The sequence below is a fragment of the Oppia nitens genome, unplaced genomic scaffold (genome assembly GCF_028296485.1).
Source record: "Oppia nitens isolate AA-2021 unplaced genomic scaffold, nextdenovo-longstitch-racon4-pilon3 scaffold8_pilon_pilon_pilon, whole genome shotgun sequence".
NCBI lineage: Eukaryota > Metazoa > Arthropoda > Arachnida > Sarcoptiformes > Oppiidae > Oppia > Oppia nitens.
Genome location: NW_026533252.1, coordinates 1,991,569 through 2,014,734, shown reverse-complemented (window position 1 = coordinate 2,014,734; position 23,166 = coordinate 1,991,569). Strand labels below are relative to the sequence as shown.

The following is a 23,166-nucleotide window of genomic DNA, read 5'->3' as shown; positions in this document are numbered from 1 at the left end:
AAATTTATTTTAAAGTTTAAATATTCAATTGTTTATTGCAATTATAGTTATAATAAATTTATAAATTTTAACTAAAAGTAAGTTATTTTTAACTTTATTTATTTTTAAAATTATTATGTATATAATCATTATAAAGTTTATCTAATTATAAAATTTATATTTATATATTTAATATATTATAATAAACATTAATTAAATTTATATTTATATAATATATATATAATTGCATTAAATTAATATTAGAACAATTAATATACAGTAGATATTATTTGTCGCGGAATTATAATTGATATTACATTTTCTGTACACAAATAGACAATTTAAAAGTATTTTAGACGACTAATGCGATTACAAATAATTCAATATAAAAAACAGATCACAAACTCAGTGTATTTAACATTCAAACAATAAAAATACAAATATAATGTATAAATAATATTACTTTAAACAAATATATGGTAACTATAAAAAAATTATTATTATTGTTAATTTAAATATATTTTATCTATTTTATTATATGTATATTTTTATATAATACCTGTACATAAATCAATGAAATTTCATAAATCAAATACTTGTAGAAAAAAGAGATATTTATTCACATAAATGAATTGATATATAAAGTAGACGACAAACACACTTATTGTTCAATTCTTGTCATTGATTATCTACGGGATGTGTTGCCACCCATTGCTGGGTTGTGATAATAGTCGTAAAATGGTTGGGATGTTTGCATGAAATTCTGTTGTGGAGTGAATTGAAGTGCATTTATATTATGTGGAAAAGTATTGTATGGATTTTGCGCTTGACTTTGTTGGGCTGAGAGATGATAATAGTTCATCTGTTGCTGTCTTAAAGCTGCCGCAGCATTGGGTGCTTGCGATGACTGTAATTGTGCCGCCGCTCCCGTACTATAACCATAGCCTCCATTGTAGAATTGTATGGGCGGTTGTGTTGGTGTTTGATTGGGAGCCGGTATTTGTGGATAATATTGTCGCGAGTGATGACTCATTTGTTTCTGATATCTCGAGTTTTGTGATGAACTTTGACTGAATTGTTGCGGATATTGTAATGCATTATTTGTTTGTAAACCTGTTTTAAAAATCAATAGAAAATAATTTTATTAATAATATCAGTAACTCTAGAATACCATACAAGACATACTCTGTGGAACAGGTGGTTGTGGTAATGGTTCGTTGAGTCCATTAGTCATTTGCTGTAACTTTGATATAGAGCTAGTGTGTGAACTTGAAGAAGAGTGAGAATTTGAGTGAGATTTACTTCGATGTTGTCTATGGGATGAAGTTGTTGTCTGCGATGGTAAGTGAACGGATGGAACCACTTGTGGTCCAATCGGTTGCGACACCTCTAATGTATTAACCATTGGAGGAATTGTCTGGTGACTAATGCGAGACGACTTTGAAGATACAATAGGTGGCAGTGGTTGAGGTGATGGGACATGAAATTGTTGCGGTGATGGCTGTGGTGGTAATGGTGTTGATGGTTGTGAATGCGATGAATGAGAATGCGGTGAATTCTGCTGCGATTGAGGACCAATTGGTGAATAAATATGTTGCGGAGTCATCGGTGATGAAACTGAATGATGAACCGAATGATGAGATTGCGGTGTATTTGGTGCCGAACCTCGATTTGATGGCTGATGTGTCTGTTGTGGTAATAAATGCGGTAAATGTGATGACACATTTGTGGTCGGAATAGTAACTGCCAGTTGTGTCGAATCGGTAGTCATCGGCAACGGGATTTGGGAAGTGATTTCAGATAATGGTCTTGTATCTACTGGTGGTGTAGGCATAGAATGAACCAATGCAGGGGATGGTTCGGACCATTGATCTGACATTTGTTTATCCATCAATTGGTTTGTCTAATAAATAAATAAAAATATATATATATATATAAATTAAATACTCTATTAATAATTATTAATAAAATACCGGTTCATCAGTTGTTTTAGTAATATTGTCCGTTGATTTTTCTTTATTATTATTATCATTATTTATATTATTATTATTATTATGAGTAATATTATTTTGTATTGAGTTATCGATGATGTCGTCATCCGATTCATTAGCATTGACAACAGCCCTCTGCCATCTGTGCTTCTTAGGTATTGCTGTCATCTTTTGTGTGTCGCACGAGATCTGAGGTCTATCTTCATTATCTAATGGATCAGTGGTTTCTAATTTTGAATCAGTTTTCTTGATTTCACTATTGTTTTGTTCATTAACCACTTGATTACTACTATTACTATGATTATCTATATTATAATTATCTATACTATTATGATTTGTTTCTGATTTATTGTCCAAATCTAACTTTGAATGACTATCAATATTATTATTATTATCATTAATAATATTGTTTGCATCACTATTAATATCATTAGTAATGCTGTCATTTTTATCACTATTAGTATTATTATTATCATTAATATTATTATCTTCTCTGGATATATCGTTATCATCACAATTCACAACTAACTGTTTGTCAGATTTATCAGATTCACAGATTGTTGGATCTTCTGTCATATCTTCATCAACGTCTGTATCAATAATATTATCTCTTTTGTTATCTGAAGAAATGTCATCATTATTATTGTCTGTCTTAACACTATTTGGTTTCAAATAAAGTTCATCGCAGTGACCATTAGTATCATTTGACGGACTCTTATCCTTTTTAATAGATCGCATAATCTCTTCTTCAGTTTCCTCTTCAGTTGCTGAGTCGTCTTCATCTTGAGATACACATTGAGACGCCGGAGCAGACATTGAATCGTCGTCTGAATCATTTTTGTGACTATTATCTCCATCGACGTCGACATTCATTTTATTATCTTTATTCTTGACACTACGTCTCTTGCGTTTTCTTCCGTGATATGCTTTATACCAACGGCGCCGTCGCTTCTTCTTAAATGACTCCAAAATTTGCGGCAAATTCTCGTTGACAACGGGTTCCTCCCGTTCAACAATCGGCATATTGGCGTACAATTCTTCTGCTATCATAACACCAGGAGGTGCTATTAATGGTGTCCATCGAAGGCAATCCTCATCGATGGCAATTCGAGGCTTTTTTAGACAATCGATAATTGATGGACTTATTTGTAACGACCAACTGTTGTGATAATATACAAATGATATCAAATTAATAAAATACGCGATAATATAATAATCATAAAACTTTTAAAACATACCATCCGTTTGTTTTGGCAATAGATTTACATCGATTAAGAGTAGAACTAATATCGTGGACATTCATACCGGTAGCCAAAGAGATCTCTTCAATAGTGGTTTTCGGTCGATCGCGAATAAAACAAATAATCGTAGACTTCCAGAAAGACTCATAGGATATACGGCCCAAATCGGATAGAGGTTTCTCAGGAGTTCCAGCGGTTCCTTCTTTACGGGACAGTAAGTATGAAAATTCAATGAGAAATCTACCGTAACCACAGCGCTGGTATTGAGGTAATGTCATAATACAAGACACGTTATAACGCTGGGCACAGTGTTTCTCTTTGGAAAAATAACCAACAAAATGACAACCTAATGGGACAGTTATTTATAAATTAATATAAATTAAATGTAATAAAATATTATCTTAAAATATTAACCTTTACTATCATTAACAGTGAGAACATAGAAAAGGAAAGGCTCGACGTCGTAATATAATGTCTTGTGATCTAAAAAAAGTTTGGCTAATAAACATAGATTTTGACAATAGATTTTCGATACGAGTCCGTCCACTTCAAAAACAGACAGTTCGACCGATTCGTCATCGATAGGTATCTTATGTTTGGCCCGATATATCTCAGTTGCCGGCGGTTGAAATAAATCACACTTTTTCTGAATTGGAATTGTATTATCAAAATTAATTTTAAATTATAATTTTTACAACAAATTAGGTCATACTTTATGCCTTTCGAGAACTGAACTGCTTTTCATGTATTTGAGACAAAATTCACAAATAAATAGCTTTTGAAGTCTAACATATTCTTGAGGATAGGGAGATGAATACCACGTCTCGATCTCGTATTTGCCGAATTCAATAGCTGCCGGACAACGTAAAGTTGGTTGAGCTCCGGGAGACAGAGATGATGCGGCCTCAAGAGATTTCTCATTGTTATCCTTTTTAATGAAATAAAAGCCATAAAATTAATTGTGAGACAAATACATAAAAATAAATACAAATTACTTTATCAATTAAGATATTTGGCTGTCTCTTCAATGGTGTCAATATTGTTGTCACAAATTGTCTTTCAGCTAATTCCTGTGCCAAATGAAACATTTCTTTGTCCGATTGTGTCGGTATATTAGTAGGAAGTGCTCGCATAGGGGGTGATATCGGTATAGGCAATGATTTAGATACGGTTGGTGCCGGTGTCCTAACGGGTCGCGGACTCTTTTTCGTTGTTTGTTTCTTATTGACGACAATCGATTGTCTTTTATTTGAACCTAATTTATTGCTTTTGGGTGTCATTTGAAGTTTCGGTGGCGCCGAAGATGGCGGCAATCGTTTCACAAAATCGGTAATCTTAGTCTGTTTCTTAACAACCCGTTTTGGAGTCAACAAAACAATTGGTTCTTTCGATACTTTCATTTGTTTTGGTTCTTCGCTCTTTTAATACAAAATCAAAACAAATCAGATGTGAATATTTGAAAAAATTAAAAATAATTACAGAATTAGAGTCCGAGTCAACAATTGGTAGTTCCGGAACCGTAAAACTATTCCTCGACTTCCGTCGATTAGATGGTGTAAAGTATTGAGAGAGACCGTCCTTTAAGCTGTTGATGACTGGATTGCTGTGCGGACTATCGACTATCGCTTCCAGATTAGACTTAGTGTCGTTTGTGGGCAATTGTAGTTTACGTTTAACACTCTTAAGAGGTGAAGACACCGTTTCCGTTGTTTTGGCTGATTTAGGTCTATTGATTAAAATAGATATTAATATCTGATATTTCATAAGATAAACAAATTTCAGAAATACTTAGGATTAGCTTTTTGTCTTTCGGCCAAAACCCGAGCTCTCGCAGCAGCCCTTCGTTCCCTCTGTTTTCGGGCCTTTTCGGCGTTTCTCTTAAGTTTATCGGCCTTCTGTTGGGCCGGACTTTTGATCAATTTTTGTCGTTTCAATGGCTTAACTGCGGTCACCTCCTGACCAGTCAGACGCTTCTCTTTAATCGGCGAAAGAGTCGTCGACACGATTGGCGGCAATTTCTTCGATAACTTAACCGCTGGTTTTGGTCTACAGTCGTCGCACACGTATTTGGCCACTAATCGGATCCATTATAATACAGTTATTATTAACAATTTATAAACTATTAAAGTAATTAACTAAACATATAATTGAAGGCAACTATTGGTGTCAAACATAACAACAACACATAATCACAACATTTTTGTCAATCATTTTGATATTAATAGTAATAAAATACTCAAAACATTGAAAACGTTTATAACATTAATATTACTGTAATTTTCTATAGCATTGAACTGAATGTTGTGTTGAGTCACTCATAGACACTGTATGTTATGGTTAATACAGTATTATATTTTGCAATCAATTTGTTAGACATTTACACTACACTATTGATTGGCTAAAACTATTAATATATGCCTAAAACCAAACCATATGATTGACTAAAAATATATATCATTTGTCTCAACAATCATTGTATTATTGATAACATCACTGTTATTGTTGTACTAATTATTGCAGCGCTTATAGGGGTTTAACCTATCAGTGGCACAGTTGGCGCCAATACAGTACAGTATACTTAATGTAGTGATTATACATACAGTTGTTGTACTATTAATAACCTCAAGGCATATAACTTACACATAGACTACAATATTATGTATTTAATAAGTTTAAGTCAACAAACTATATCTTATAAGACATACCGGTGAAGGTGTTGGCAATCTTAAGACATCTGCAATGAAATCCTCGGTCACATTCGCTGCAAATGATGAGCTCGACGTCGTGTTGGCCACAAATGGGACACTTCTTACAGTTAGGACATTCCCAATGAGAGCTATCCTTAATTCGTTTGAGCAGTTGTTCCGAACAGTTTAGACAACTGATGGCGTGACCAGACATACCGCACAGCGAGCATGTGATGAGTTCGTCATTATCACCAGAAGAACCAGATTTGCCACACATTCCACACTTTGGTTGTTTAGATGATTGCGATTGCAATTGCTTTTGTGATGACTTTGGCGATGAATATGGTGTCGTCGATGGTGTCGATATGGGACTTGTAGTCGTATGACTGGCCTCATCTGACCATAAGTCAGTTTTCGGTGATGTCACGTATGTATTGGCCACAACTGATTGTATACTTTCTTCAATACTTAGAATGGATGAGATTGGCTTTTCTTCTGATGATTTTTTACGCGATTTCTTTACAGTGGATTCACCTGAAGAATAATTGAAAGATTTAGATTAAAATTAGATAAAAGTTAATGTAATGAACAAATGAATTAATAAAATCACCTGAAATAGTGGTTGACTTTCTTTTGATTGTTTTATTGCTATTATTAGTATTATTATCATTAGTATTATCAGTAGTTTTATTCGTTTCATTGTCTGATGAGTCGCTATCATCAGACATTAGATCAGACTTTCTGACTGTACTCTCGATTATCGAATCGATTGTTGATTCAATTGATGAAAGAGTTGCTAAACTCAGTGGTGTTGTTGTGGTTGCGGTTGGCTTTGGGTCGACACTCTTGCTATCACTTGTGCTCTTCTTTTTTGGCGACTTTGATGGAGATTTCAATGATTTTGACGGAGAATTCTTCTGTAGATTTTCATCAATTAATTTGACTTTAATTTTTGTCAAATCAGAGGCTAACATAAAAAATATATATAAGTTTAAAATCTCTTTAACATCAAAACAACATTAAACATACTTTTATCTGTTTTACCACTTTTTTCGGGTGATTTATTGTCATTGGCATCGCTGCCACTCTTGTCGGGTGTGGTCTGTGGCTTAGGTCGCGGGCGTTTCGGATTATTTATAGCCACGACAGCGATCGCCGAATTGATTTCGCGATAAGAAACAAATCCTTTGGCATCGTTATCAACCTTCTGAAGAAGGCTTCGACCTATCATATCATCTAATACTTGTTGAATACCGTCTTTGGTGCCAAACTGTGGATAATTATCTTTGATTTTACTGCAAATATTGTACAGTCTATCGACAGATGGCCGCTGTTTTTGACGCTTAATCTTTCCGATACCGAGAAGTATCTCCCGATCGGCGGCTGTGATAGGAATGTCTAATATCGAGTTTTCGATACTCTTTGATTTGGACACTAAAAAAATATACAATAAAATAAAGAATTTTTATAAACTTCTTAAATAATAAATTCTTAAATTATTGAAACCTTTTTTACGACTTTTTGTTGGAGTTGTCGTTGGATTAGCTGTTGTTTTACTAAATGGAAGCGTCAACTTAGGTGACGCTAATATACCGCCGGGTCGTCCAAATAGGTGACCACTTGATGATGAACCGAGTTTTTGATTGTTGAAATTATTGGTCAATAAATTATCCGAAATAAGCGATTCATTGTTTGAATTAAAGTCATAAATGTGTGAATTGATTGAATTATTTGTAATATTCATTGAAGTGTCACTTGTCTTGTGGTGAGAACTGTTTGTCGTCGACGATCTGTACAGAGAGTTGTCATTATTTGAATATAACGACGAGTCGTCCGAACTCGAGGATGACTGGTCTTCGCCGGACAGGTCGTCATCGGATGACGAGTCAGACGCTGATGAAGACGATGAAGAAGACGACGAACCGATTGAACACATTGTGTCTTGGGATCAGATCTTCACATTCAAAACTTTTGTGTGACAATCAAAATCAATTGGTAGACAACTTCTTGTAAACCATTTATTCTTCAGTCAAAGTTTTTACGAAAATATATTATTATTTAAAACTTTCAATAAAATTAAGTCAATTAAAAAAATTCATTCAGTAATAAAAAAAATAATTAAATAAAATTATAAACAAATTATCAATTCATCAAAAAAAAACTAATGTAAATAAATATTTAATTATTATTACTAACAAAAATAAAATAAAATAAATGTTATGTTTATATTATGTATACAAATGTCAGTCAATTATTATTATTATTATTTATTGTTATTATTATTATTACAATTTTTAATACAAAATAATTACAATTTTAAAAATATAAAATTGACATGTCACGATTATTATTATTTTAATTTATTATATCATTGATGATTCCCCGGTCAAAATTATATATAATTTTTGAATATATATATATCATTTTGAAAATTAATGTTTTAATTTAATTTAATTAAACAATAATAATAATATCATATCATATAACACACAAAACACTTGTCATTGACTGGCTATTAGACAAACCAAATGTTTTTCAATACAATAATAATAATAATATAATAATGAATTGATTTTATTTGTGTGTGTTTTTCATTGACACTCTCACTCTCCCCATACTATCCCATAGACTCTCTCTCAGTGTCTCACACTCTCTCTCTCTCCAAACAACACATACATACATACAGTCAATGCATAAGCTGTACATAAATATCATAATATATTAGTGTATATATCCCTTAAAAATATATATAAATGTTTCATTGAGACAAATGGCGGTCTCATTGACCAAACATTGTATTAACACATTATATGTATGTATTGTATAGAGTGTATGTCATACTCTTATTTAGTATTAGATTTCAGTACTATATTTAATAACATATGTCTCATATAATCAGCCAATTATTTCATTATAGTAAAAGGGTTCAAATATTCGTGTAATCTAAACATTACTTTTTAAAAAAATTCATTTAATATATTTCACACAATCTCTCTCTCAGTGTTTGTTTTTGCAATTATTTTACATAAAATTACATCAATTTATAGCATAATCTTATGCTTAGAAATTTTTTTTGTTTTTTTTTTTTGAGTCATTCATTATATGTTGAAATAATAGCATTAATTGTATTAATTTAATTGAATTGAAATATGAAAAATAATTCAAATAATTAATGCATTTATAAATTTATAAAAAAAACTATTAATAGATTTGTTTGAACTATTTTTTTAATAAATTTATTCATTTTTAAAATTCATTTTATAATATAAATTTTAACGACTGGTTTTTTTTTGAGTAATAAATTATTATTTTTATTTTGTTAAATTGATTGTACAGTAAATTATATGTAATTATTTTAAAATTAAAAGTAAATCAATTAATCAAAATATTTAAAGATAGCTAATTTAAAATAAATGTCAAATTTATTTTTATATAATAAAAGCTAATTAAAATTTGTAAAATTATAAAAATTATAAAAAAGCTACTAAATAATCTAGATAATTGAATTTTTGTCAAATGTTATCAAACTTAGCATGCTCAAATTAAATATAACAATAATATAACTACAAAAATATTTGAAATATAGCGTAATTTATTTGATTATATTTAATACAATAAATATTAATTTGTTTCAATAAGAGAGTCAATAATGTTATTAATTTAAATTTAATACAGTATTTAACTAACAGTAGAATAATATAACAAACAAACAAATATTAATAGAATGACATAATATGGACGTAATTGATGGACAAATAGTGTATACGACAAACACGTTTTGTTTTGAAGACTTGCGTCAGAATTAGTGGAAAAATATCGTATGAATTGAATAATACTATTGAATGCAATGTTAAGTAGCGGTCAATAAATTGTATTTAGAATTCAATAAAAAAGACAATTTGATTGTAACTATCAATCAATCAATCGATCGATCGATTGGTTAATCATTTATTTTTGTCAAAACAAATGATCGGTTATTATAAACAAAAATAGACGACAACAACAACACAAGCGAAGGTCGTATGTCATCGGCAATGGACAGAACACTGTCCTCAATGGACGCACCGTTTGGTGCGGGTATGTCGTCGCTCGGCGGTTACGGCGGACAACTACAGTCACCGTATCTCCAGTTTGATCCGTTACTATTGGAGGCAAACGGCGGAAAATCGGAGTTTATATTTCCCGACGGCGGACAACGTGCCAATAGAGGCCGCTTTGAGCTGGCCTTTAGTCAGATCGGCTCATCAGTGATGACTGGCGCCGGTATCGGTGGTGCAATGGGTGCCGTTAGAGGTATAATTTAATCAATCAATTGATATAAGATCTTGTGTTTGATATCTAATGTAATTTTGTGTCCAAAAATCAGGTGTTCAGTCGGTATCGCAATTGCAAGAGTCGATAGCTGTTCGTCGGTCACAACTTCTAACCTTTATTACGAAAAACGGCGCTTCAATGGCCAACACATTCGGAACTATAGCTTTAATTTATTCGGCCATTGGTGTTGGCCTGTCCTTTGTCCAGGACTCTAATGATGACATTAATACTGTATCCGCTGCCGTGGCTACCGGTGCTATTTATGGTGGTCTCTCTCAGCCGCCAACCAATAAGAGAACAGAGAAAGCACTATCAATGGGTTTGTTATATATTTAGATCTTTTTTTAAGTAAACAAATATTTACCGATGGTTTTTGTGGACACTTTTTAGGACAAAAACTATGGCAAATCCGATTGAAACGTTCGGTAATCGGCAGTGTTATTGGTTTGTCCGCATCTGTAGCCTATGTATTGCTTTTTAACAAAGATAAATATATTAAAAAATAATGTCATTAATTTAGATTTAATTTTAAAATTGTATTAATCAAATTATATATATATATACAAACTGTACAATTATATAAATATATATAAGCAGTGTAATTTGTTGACTAGTTATTTTATAAATTTAGAAATTAATAAATTTTCACCTCATTTTTCAATTACACTAAATTGTTAACTTTTTAAAACCAATCAATTTTTTTTAATGTTTTTAAATATAACACTATCGGTGACTCTAATTATCAAATAGTTTTTGAATCTTTGCGGTTATTATAAGTTAATAAAATACATTTTTTATATATACGATAAATCTATTTATAGATTTTTTTTTGTTAAAATTTGATAAAAATTTGGTAATTAACATAAATTAAAATATATTCAATTTTACGTTTTAGATATAGATTAAATTAATTTCTCACAATTATACTAAATTAAATTGAAAATTATCCCATTATTCTGATTGAATTCAAACAAATTAATAAATAATATACAATTATTACAGAATAGTTGCCGTAATTTATTAATCAATAAATTATGATGTTACAAAAATTTAGAAAAGATTGTCCTAACTCGATATTTCTATAGACATATAGTTACGCCTTTTTTTGTGTTTTAGCCAAAAACAATTTGACTGTACATGTATTTGTCTGTCCAATAGTTATTGAAAAATACTTTACTGTATTTTTGTTGTGCAATAAAACCTGATTTTTATGTATGAGTATATCGACTGCTATTTTGCCAATAATTTTACTGTTAGTTAGTTTAAGAGTCGACAACACTATTATTATCAGTAAATACTACTATTAATTGAACTGTTTTTCTCTTTGGTTGTCTATATATATATATAAATATAATCACTACTCATATTTGAAAAATATATGATTAAAATAAAAGGTAAGAAAATATATTAAAAGCTTATATTAATTATGATATATGAATATAAAACTGTATATACTGTATGTCCATATGGTTTACTATTTAGTTACTACAGTAATGTATAGTATTATGTAATTTATATATGACTTATGTGTCCATTTAAATGTTAATGTTAAATGTCATATCAATTGTTTGGTCTAAATATTATATGTTCAAAATATTTTACTATTATTATATATTTTTATAATATAATTAATTAATATAGCAATCAATATTATTTATTAAAAATTTATATTGGTATATATTTTATATTTAAATGTTATATAACAGTATTTATAACTTACCGGTATATAAATTATTATTAATAATAATAATACACAATGAATATGCTAAAAAATTTAATCAATTAAAATCAATTATGTATAAACAATTATAGACAAGAAAATTGTAATAATTTTTCTATTTATAATATACATGTATACAAATATTTTAATGATTTTATGAAATTGAAGTTAGATTTTTAAAAATATGATATATATATATATATATAATAATAATAATAATAATAATAATAATAATAATAATAATAATAATAATAATAATAATAATAATAATAATAATAATAATAATAATAATAATAATAATAATAATAATAATAATAATAATAATAATAATAATAATAATAATAATAATAATAATAATAATAATAATAATAATAATAATAATAATAATAATAATAATAATAATAATAATAATAATAATAATAATAATAATAATAATAATAATAATAATAATAATAATAATAATAATAATAATAAGGAGGCACAGTGGTGTAGTGGTTAGAGTGTAGGGCTATGTAATGTAATGGAGAGTAAGATCGTGAGTTCGAGCCCCGATGTGGAAAGCAATTTTTCTGTTAAATAAAAATTGTTTTCACTGTGTTTCCCGTCCCTGCCCAACCAACGCTGCTTAGGACGGCCAACTTAGGTAGTATGGGGAAAGCGGGGTGCTACGTGAGGACGAGTTTCTGCCCGACCCCGGGTATCGGTACTTCGGTATCGGTGCCCACCTGGGGGTACCCGCAAGGGTGCTCCCACCCGGGGGTGCCTGTAAAAAGGTGCCCCCACCCCGAAGGGGCGTCCGTAAGGATGTCCCTTCACCCTTCGAGTAGTTACTCGTCCTCACACGCAATGGCCACTTTTGTTTCAAAAAATAAAAATCCTATTTCAACAAACACATGTTAGTGGTGAGAAATGGGTGGCAATAGACACATGTTAGTGTTGAGCTTATTCTAGGGACTGGGACCCCGTAAAAAGGCCAAAAACAAATATATATAATTATGATTACACGTAGTCGAAGGAATAACGGGGGGTGTTCGGGAGGTACCCTCTCAAATAAATCCCGCGTTCAGCAGGTAGGCATTGACTGCAGTTCGATAAGTATGCATCATATCCCACGCAGTGATGTGCTATGCGGGCAAAGCTGTGATGTAATTCGACCGCAGACCAGTCAACAAAATCAGACTAACCGCCAAAATGTTTCAGTTCAAGCTGGTTCTCAGCGACAACTGACCAATTTGGTTGAAAAATCGCAAAAGCGCATGAAATGGACACATGAGATGAATACCTTGATAATGCGCGAATACTACAGATCAACTCGACTCGAAACAAATATGACTGATTACAGAAACCAAATATACTTAGCATTCAAACAAAAATATCCAGAACTAAATGTAACGGAACAAAGGATTGCAGACCAACGGCGATTCTTAGCAAAGAATAATAAAATATCCCCGATTGAATTACAAGAAATCAAACAACAAGTGGCACATGAACTATCATTAAATGAAACAACTGAATTAAATACCACAGTAGAAGTAGTGCCAGAAATAGAAGAGACACCTACAACAACAGATAACAGAATCGATACAAATGATGAAATAAAGAGAATAACAGCAGAAAATGAACTAAAAACATCTTTAGAGCAATATAAAGACTTTGAAATAGAATTCAGACCTAAGCTACCAAAAATAAGAAGTGGCGTTAAAACAAGGTCTACAATAATAACAATTAATGATATACTTAAAAATTACATTGAAGATAATATGTCGTTGAGCGCGATTAATACAATAACGTATTGTGCAGCAGTAGCAGTATCGAGACTATTAGGTTACAAAATAGAACGCATGTCAACAACAAAACAAAATCATGAAAATGTGATACCTAAATGGCAAAAGCGAATAGAGACACGTATAGAAGGGAAAAGACAAGTAATTGGAAGAATAACGCAAGTGTTAAATGGAAACAAATCAAAAAGACTTAACCAATCATTGAAAGATATATACAGATTATTACAGACAAAACCTGGAAAACCTGAATTTGAATCAATAATCCGAAATTACAACGACACATTAAAACAAACAGTTCAAGCACTATCACAAAGAATCAGAAGATATAAACAACAAAGCGAAAGACGAAAACAAAATACAATGTTCTATAATAACGAAAAAATGTTCTATAGAAATCAAAATAAAATAAATTCAAGCAATATTAACAATATACCACAAATAGATGAAATAGAAAACTACTGGAAAGAAATCTGGAGTAACCCAAAGGAATATAAAGAATCTAATTGGATAAATGATATTGAAAATGAAAATAAAGAAATACCACATATGACTTCAGTAAATATAATAAAAGACGACTTAACCGAAACCCTCAAGAAATCCCACAATTGGAAAAGCCCAGGACAAGACAAAATACAAAACTTCTGGTACAAACACTTTACAACAATACATGAACCAATGGCAATAGCAATGGATAAAATAATACAAACAGGACAAACCGATGACTTCCTCACTTCCGGAATAACATATCTACTCCCAAAAGCAGAAAATACATCAGATCCCAGCAAATATAGACCAATCACTTGCCTAACAACAATGTATAAAATCCTAACATCCATAATATCAACAAAAATATATAATCATTTAAGCAACAACAACATAATAGCTGAAGAACAAAAAGGCTGTATAAAACACTCAATGGGCTGTAAAGAGCAATTAACAATAGACAATATCATAACAATAAGAGCTCGTCAAAAACATAGAAATCTTGAAATGGCATACATAGACTATAAGAAAGCATTCGATTCAGTCCCACATAAATGGTTATTAAGAGTGTTAAAACTATATAAAATTGACAACACACTAATAAACACATTAGAAAATATGATGAAAAAATGGAAAACTAAATTGTGTGTCAATATAAATAATGGAACAAAAATAAGTACAGAAATTAAAATAAACAGAGGAATATTTCAAGGCGACTCGCTCAGTCCTCTGTGGTTCTGCTTAGCCTTAAATCCACTGTCATCATTACTCAAAAAATTAAAAGGCGTAAATCTAAAGTCAAATAATACAAAATATAATCTTACACATCTACTATATATGGACGATTTAAAACTATACGCCGAAAAAGAATCTGATTTAAATGCAATGATAAAAACAACAGAAACTTTCTCCAATGACATAAATATGGAATTTGGATTAGATAAATGTGCTATAATGAAATTGAAAAGAGGTGTCTACTCAGAAAGACCTGAGTACGAAACTGATAATGGATATATAAAGGCACTAGAAAATGGAGATATATACAAATATTTAGGTATTAAACAAATGCATAAATCTAAAATGACAGCAGTTAAAGAAGAAATAAAGAAAACATTAAATCAAAGAATCATTAAAATACTAAAATCTCAACTAAACTCAAACAACAAATTCAAAGCCATAAACACTTGGGCAATACCTGTACTGACATACTCGTTCGGAATAATAAAATGGAGTAAAACAGAACTCGAGACCATCGAAAGACATATAAGGCGACAACTTACAATGTTTGGAGTACACCACCCTAGAAGTTCTGTAGCACGACTATGTGTTAGTAGAAAACATGGGGGTAGAGGGTTACTAAACATTGTAAGCCTTGAGGCCAAACAGCGAGAACTGTTGAGAAAATACCATCAACAAAAATGCTATGTCTCAGAGCTCCACAAAATAACATCAACACTCGATTACAACTACACACCTTTAAACCTCAGCAATATTGAACATCAAATAGATATACAAAATGAAAAAGAGAGGATTAACACATGGGCCTCAAAAGAACTCCACGGAAGATACCGGGCAGAACTCAACCAAACACACGTAGACGAAGAAATGTCTACAAAATGGTTGAAGTACGCCGGTCTTCACGGAGAGACAGAGGGGTTCATGATGGCAATACAAGATCGAGTGGTTCCGACCCGTAACCATCAGAAATATATCCAAAAGCTAAACATACCAACAGACAAGTGCAGGATGTGTCATATGGAGTCCGAAACAATAGAACATATACTAAATGGGTGTAAAATACTCACAAATACCGAGTACCTAAGCCGTCACAATCAAGTAGCCAAGATCATACATCAGGAACTGGCAATAAGATTCGTACTAATCAAAGACCCATTACCATACTATAGATACGAGCCACAAAGTGTAATGGAAAACAACAGTGCCAAGCTCTACTGGGATAAAGAAATAAGAACTGATAAGACTGTGGCCCACAACCGCCCAGATATAGTACTAGTAGACAAACATCAAGATAAGGCATACATAATTGACATAGCGGTCCCACTAACACACAAACTACAGGACACGCATAGTGAGAAACGCCGAAAATATACAGACTTGGCCCATGAGATCAATAAGATGTGGCGCATTAAGAAAGTTGAAATCATACCTATAATCCTGTCATCAATGGCCGTAATACCGAAAAATCTGGCCTTAAGTTTGGCATCACTGGAAATCAGAAAAACTAAGATCTATGAAATGCAAAAAGCAGTGATACTTCAGAGTTGTAGAACAGTCAGAAAAGTACTAGACTTGAGTTGAGTCTAACCAGTCGTGTCTCTGCCACCAAAAGTGGCCGACACAACTGTGATCACACCGGAACAACCGTGATATACAAAGATAATAATAATAATAATAATAATAATAATAATAATAATAATAATAATAATAATAATAATAATAATAATAATAATAATAATAATAATAATAATAATAATAATAATAATAATAATAATTCATACAATTGTCTATAACTGAACTATAATTTTGATTTATAATTTAAAAAAAATTTTAGTTTTATTTATTGTAGAGTTTATTCACAGTTATTGTCAATATTCTGTGTGATAATTATTAATAGTATAAGTTATATAACTGGCAATTAATATATAAATGTTTAAAAAGTGTTTTTAAAAGTATAGTATATTTACAATAAATACAATTTACAATATGTTTTGTAAATGTTTAAATAATTTATAAATTTTTATCGGTTCACTAAATGCTTTAATATTTTTACATAAAATAAAAATTTTAAATAATAATAATAATTTTTGTTTTGCAATCATTTTGTTTAAATCATTAAATAAAACTTGATTTCTATAGTATAGCAAATATATAATTATTATTTCTATTATGTACTGTATTTGAACAGCGATTTAAAATTTCAATTTTAAATATTATTAAAAAGCCTTTTTTGTTGAATTATATAATATAAACTTATAAAAGCATAATATAATAATAAATTGCATAAATTTTATAATTATTTAATTAAATTGTATAATTTTTTATATTAAATATTTGGCAAGAATTTTAATATATTTATGATTATTATTTACAATATTTTTTTTATTAGTTATATTATATGTTAAGTTTAATATGTTTTGCAACCTTGTTTTGTATTTATGATATTATCATTATTATTTATTGCAATAATATTAAATCATTGTGTTTATTTAGAGTATATAAGTTATCATTTTTATAAAATTTATGAATAATTTTAATTGTATATATTATGCATTTTTTTATCATAATAGATTATTTATATTCAAATTGGTTAGATTATCGAAATGTTATGTAAAAATAGATTTATAACTACTACTAAACAGTTTACAATCAGATATTTTAGTTAAATAGAAAAACTAAACAAAAAAAAGAAATTTAGATAAATAATTGATTGAAAGATTTTTGTTAAATTCAAATACAAAATACGAGTGTATTTAAAATTTTGCATAAAAATGACATAAATTTTAAAAGAAACAAAAGAGTAAGAAAATTGTTGTTATTATTTTTTTTGAAAATTATTAATAATTTTGTGTTAAAATAAATAAAAATTGGAAAATTAATTGTTTTTTTAGAAAAGTTGCTTAAATTATAAAATATCAAATCAAATAATTGCAAATTGCATATTTAGAAAATATTAGGTTTTTAGTATACATTGACAATAAATTTTTATCTAATATGTTTATTTTTGATAATACTTTTTTATCATAAAAATATTGTATTATTTGCTACTTTTTTAAAGTTATCATTTTGATCAATTGTTTAATTATTTTTACGATTGTATTAAATCCTATAAAACTAATGTTTTTAATTGCACTTTTATTTTATAATTATTAAGTGCAGCAAAATGTTATTGTGTTTATATTTTCTGTGACATACAGTATCATGAATTTATAGATATATACAAATAAAAATTATGAGTTTTAATTATCAAAATAGTTTTTTGTCATTATGATTTATATTTAATGTAATTAAAATATTTGTGATAAGTTTATTAATTAGTATACAGTATATAATAATATTTACTCATAAATTATTATTGTTTATATTATAATTGTATTTTTGAAAACTTAAAAGTGTTTAGTTTTATTATATGATATAAACATTTAAACAAAATTAATAATTTAATTATTTGCGATATAATAGTAAAAAATTGAGTATTTAATGGAATTATATTTTTGTAATTAATATAATGTAAATTCTAAAAGTTTTAAGTGATTTATATAATTTATATTATTGTAAACACTTTTTTTATACATTTATTAAAATTAAGAATATTTTGTTTGTTAATTAAATTCATAATTTATAAATTTATATTTTAAAAAATCTGTTATCATTGGAAAGTAATTAATGGTTTTTTGTTTCAAAAAACATTTTAAAAATTAAATTTGTGTTTTTATTGAAATGTCAAGCTCCATTTTATTAAATAAAATAAAATAAAATTTATTTAAAATTTGTACATTACTATTATACTATTGTATTTAAAATTTTGTTATTGATTTTATGTTACTACAAAAAACTTTTGATAAATATAAAATTTTTAAAAATTAGTTTAAAATAATTTTTAATGTTTAAAAATAAATTTGAATATATTTTTTCTAAAAATACTAGTTTTCTTATATTTTTTATTCGTGATTATTATATAAATAGATTTTTTATAATAGTATAAATATTGACTATCATTTTGTTGACACAAATTAAATTTAGATTTTTTAATAATTTAAATTAATCTCAATTTTTTGTATTAAATAATAGTGTTTTGTTATACAGTATATTTAAAATAATATATTTGACTTAATTATTATAAACAATTTCAATATTTTTTACAATGAAAGAGGAAACAAATGACACATTTGTTTGTAATTTATTATTAATATTAAGAGTTAATTATTATTATTGATTTTCATTGAAATTATCTAAGAATTTATAATTTTTTGTTATATTTTATTTAATTTATTGATAGACTATTATATTATTAAAATTTGTAATATTAATTCTATGTATAAATTTTGTATATATTTAGATTTTCTGTTTATAATTAATTAGATTTATTTAAAAAAATTGTGTTAATAATATCAATATATCACAAACAGGACTTTGCGTCAAACAATAAACCAGTGAATCCCTATTAACACAATTATACAAATATTTCTGGTTTGCCTTGAATTGCAATTGAATTAGACATTTGATTCAATCAACGATTATATGTTTATGACATAAAAAAATTATTTTTACATTATAAACACATTTAATGCACAAATAATTAATTTTTATTAATATTTATTTAGAAAGTTTATGTAATATAATTTTTTAATTAATTAATATTTCAATTACTGTAGATATGATCATTTGATCAATTCAGGCAATTAGTTATAACAATGAGCCATCACGATCATCATATGAACCATAATGTCCACAATATGGCTGACCAAACAACGCCAACACCGAATCATCAGATGAATGTCTATGTTGGTGATGATGGTGGCCACGGGACCGGACATGAGGGCCATAATATGATGGACCATATGATGAAAATGTATTTTCACACGAATATCGGTGACGATTATGTACTCTTCAAACAGTGGAAACCTACTACTGCTGGAGGTTTGGTATCATAAGGTTTTTTCTACATATATTTTTAAATAATTTTTTGTTGTTGAATAGATATGGTTTGGACGTGTATTGTGATATTTCTATTAGGAGTGACCTATGAGGGCCTTAAGTATTATCGCGAATATCTATTGAAGGCCTGGCGGGTCACCACATATTACGTGTCTGACACACCTAACGGTGTTCGTACAAATGGCAGTCCAAGAATATCTAACCCTAGAGAAGACACCAAAGCTGATATGTTAGCATTACTACTATTTAGTGATTTGTTTTTAATTTTTTTTTATTTGATATCTCTATTTAGTTACCGAAAAATGATGTCTTGTTCACACTTGTTTCAGACAGGCCTACATATGATCCAGTTTTTCTTATCATATATACTAATGCTAGTCTTTATGACATACAATGTTTATCTATGTATAGCTGTCCTATTAGGTGCTGGTGTCGGCTATTTTCTGTTCGGTTGGTATAAGTCTACAGCTGTCGACATCACTGAACACTGTCACTGACAGTAATCACTAAAACAATTATTTTTATCGTTAATTTAATTATTAGATTTTTTTTGGATAAAAATCATAATTGTAATTATTTTATTAATATACATAAAACAGTATATAATTGTTGCTCTACGAATTAAGAAATATTTTTTTTATTATTAAAAAAGATGTTTTTATTATTTTTGATTATTTCAATTTAACTGATTGATTGATTTAATCAAATAAACAAAAAATGTAACACAGAATTATTGTTGTGATCACTAATTATACCAAAATATTTATCAAAATATCAAAACGTTATCATAACAGCTATATTACAGTACATTAAAAATAAAGTGATGCTCACTATTGTGTTCTCTATGTATTTCACTAATTGTGTATTTTGTTTATATATATATATAAATTTATATCATAGTTAAATTAAAACAATTATTTTATAATGAAAATATGTGTGCAATTAATTTGTGAATTTTTTATTTTGAAAATTTATATTTACCATTAAAATGATTTTACGAAGGAAATGCTACAAATATTATTTTTTTTTATTAAAATATTGATTAAATTATTATACATTAATTATTTGTCCATTGATTATCAATAATATTACAATTATACTTTTATTCTAATTTGGTGGGTAATCTATTTAAAAAAATAATAATAATTTTTTATTAGTTTACAAATTAAAACTCTAAAAGTCAATATATAATTGTTGAATTGTTATTGGAATTATTGCATAATAAGATAATAATTTAATTTATTTTTATTATATAGATAATTGTAATATAATTTAAATTATGTATATTGTACGGTAGATTACATATATAAAATAATACTATTTAAGCTTAATTGATATTTAATGATTTTTTAATATATGAGATTTATATATAATTTAAAATTATTAATAGTAACTTAAATTAATTTCTATATTATTGTAATATTTATATAATTTAAATTGATATTGATATCAATGAATTTGATTATTTTTTTGAAATTATAAAAGTTTAACATTGAAAAAATATTGTAAATACAGTATTTTAATTAATATTATTCAAAAATATCTGAACGGTTGCAACTTTTTTGGTTTGATTTCCCAATTGTTGTCCAATTGGTGTACCTCTTCCTCAACATTGTGGACCAATTGGGGGATTTTAGTGTTGTTTTTTCTTTGGATTGCAATCTGATTGAAGGCGTCGACTGTTTGTTTGACTTTATTATTGTCACACTTTTTGTCCGACAATTGAGAATCGTTTTTGCTTTTGTCAATCAGTGCATATGATTTGAGTACTTTGTCGGTATAGTTGACCACCGGAAAGGTGGACACCATACGGGGCGAAGAATCCAAACTCTTTTTTCGCCAAACGTTGACTTCATCAACAATCTTACTGGCCTTTTGGGAACGGCAGTCAAAAATATGCATTTCTGCCGATTCTTTAGACAAATATACCGTAAATATCAATAGATTACAGTAAACGGAGTTATAATCAATGGCTTCGGGCTTTCGGACCGATATTATTGGGAAGTGTTCAATGATTTCGCATGAATTGGAGTCCAATATATTAAGATTATTGTCAGACAAATCGATAAAAACTTTTTGTCGCCAAACGCCGATTACTTCTTCGACTTCTTGAAGCCGACGAATAGCTTCATAGTATGTCTGTTGCTGTTGTGGTGACGCCGATGTGAAAGTCACTAAATGGTTAACTTTAAACTTCATATCACTGGACACAAACGGTACACAATTTGCAAACAAACAAAATATAACTTCTTTGGTGTAATTATTTAAAAAAATTTGTTAAATATTATTATTTTTATTATATAAATAATTTTATTTTAATAAATAATACTATTATAAATTAGTTTTAAATATTCAAATACAATACAAAGTTAAAAGCACTCTACAGTTTAAGCACTTTTTTTGAATGACTACTATATTAAGCAAACGAAAAATTTGTATAATAAAGTGTTTTTAAAACTTTTTTTTATCGGAAAACTTATTTTTTGCAGACAAAACAAAACTTCAGTTTAAAGAAAAAACTTCATTTGTTAGTCAATTGTTTTTTGAATATATTGTGCGAACACAGTTGAGAGAGACTTCAAATATATAGTCATAAACTGTTTGTATACAGTTATATATACCTGTATTTAAATACACAATATATTAATATACAGGTATATGATATATATATACTTACAGTATAAATATAAATATAAATAGTAAGACTAGTAGTGAAGTAATGGGTGTTTTACGGATCAATAATAATCGTGTCCTCCGTTGGCAGTGATGTTAATCGAAGCAATTACTCGTTAAACACAATTTGCATTTACTTATTATAAAACAGATTTATATGCAATATTTGTTTGAATATATATATTAATCAATAAAATTAAGTCAATTATTAGAAAACTATATTTTTCACAAAATTATACAAAATTTTTTAATAATATTTATTTATCATTAAATAGATTACTATCCAAATAAATGCGAAAAAACACACATTGAATTTGTGGCTTTAAAACATTTGCAAATAGTAATGACAATGTCATACAAAACATAATAGGTCTGCATATATAATAAATAATAATATTTTGTTGTTGTTTTAATTAACACACTATTTGAACAAATAGTTATATAATATTTTTTAGGTGACAATTTTATTATACATATTGTGACCTGTTTTCCGCTTTACATAAGCCATTATGTTATGATTTAATTTGATTTAAGATGAGAGGAGACGACGTCCTTAAAATGATTTCACTATAACTAATGATTTGTAGGATTATTACTGAATTGTCGTTTTTAAATAAC

The 23,166-nt window shown here is 28.4% G+C and overlaps 3 protein-coding genes across 3 annotated transcripts; 2 read left to right on the top strand and 1 right to left on the bottom strand.

The window, feature by feature from the left end:
* Positions 1–529: 529 nt before the first annotated feature.
* On the bottom strand, positions 530–7,934 carry LOC128964148 (histone acetyltransferase KAT6B-like). Its single transcript, XM_054310708.1, has 13 exons — positions 7,405–7,934; positions 6,928–7,332; positions 6,509–6,865; positions 5,917–6,432; positions 5,000–5,285; positions 4,691–4,937; positions 4,207–4,629; positions 3,924–4,139; positions 3,626–3,857; positions 3,209–3,557; positions 1,953–3,129; positions 1,165–1,882; positions 530–1,092 (listed from the first exon to the last, which is right to left on the bottom strand). Exons 1-13 carry the CDS (start codon positions 7,832–7,834, stop codon positions 665–667), a joined length of 5,784 nt encoding a protein of 1,927 aa, XP_054166683.1. The 5' UTR covers positions 7,835–7,934; the 3' UTR covers positions 530–664.
* Positions 7,935–9,647: 1,713 nt separating this feature from the next.
* LOC128964237 (mitochondrial import inner membrane translocase subunit Tim23-like) lies at positions 9,648–10,764 on the top strand. The gene is made up of 3 exons (XM_054310803.1): positions 9,648–10,191; positions 10,265–10,531; positions 10,603–10,764. The coding sequence occupies exons 1-3, from the start codon at positions 9,921–9,923 to the stop codon at positions 10,716–10,718; spliced, it is 654 nt and encodes a 217-aa protein (XP_054166778.1). The 5' UTR covers positions 9,648–9,920; the 3' UTR covers positions 10,719–10,764.
* An 8,834-nt stretch (positions 10,765–19,598) lies between these two features.
* On the top strand, positions 19,599–20,372 carry LOC128964238 (high affinity copper uptake protein 1-like). The gene is made up of 3 exons (XM_054310804.1): positions 19,599–19,857; positions 19,918–20,104; positions 20,168–20,372. The coding sequence occupies exons 1-3, from the start codon at positions 19,632–19,634 to the stop codon at positions 20,370–20,372; spliced, it is 618 nt and encodes a 205-aa protein (XP_054166779.1). The 5' UTR covers positions 19,599–19,631.
* Positions 20,373–23,166: the final 2,794 nt, after the last annotated feature.

Coding starts and splice junctions, on each gene's coding strand:
- LOC128964148 (XM_054310708.1), bottom strand. CDS start 7,834: ATGTGTTCAATCGGTTCGTCGTCTTCTTCATCGTCTTCATCAGCGTCT. Junction 5,286..5,916: donor GATTGCCAACACCTTCACCG/GTATGTCTTATA, acceptor GGATCCGATTAG/TGGCCAAATACGTGTGCGAC. Junction 3,558..3,625: donor CACTGTTAATGATAGTAAAG/GTTAATATTTTA, acceptor CTGTCCCATTAG/GTTGTCATTTTGTTGGTTAT.
- LOC128964237 (XM_054310803.1), top strand. CDS start 9,921: ATGTCATCGGCAATGGACAGAACACTGTCCTCAATGGACGCACCGTTT. Junction 10,192..10,264: donor TGCAATGGGTGCCGTTAGAG/GTATAATTTAAT, acceptor TCCAAAAATCAG/GTGTTCAGTCGGTATCGCAA. Junction 10,532..10,602: donor AGAGAAAGCACTATCAATGG/GTTTGTTATATA, acceptor GACACTTTTTAG/GACAAAAACTATGGCAAATC.
- LOC128964238 (XM_054310804.1), top strand. CDS start 19,632: ATGAGCCATCACGATCATCATATGAACCATAATGTCCACAATATGGCT. Junction 19,858..19,917: donor GAAACCTACTACTGCTGGAG/GTTTGGTATCAT, acceptor GTTGTTGAATAG/ATATGGTTTGGACGTGTATT. Junction 20,105..20,167: donor GAAGACACCAAAGCTGATAT/GTTAGCATTACT, acceptor ATCTCTATTTAG/TTACCGAAAAATGATGTCTT.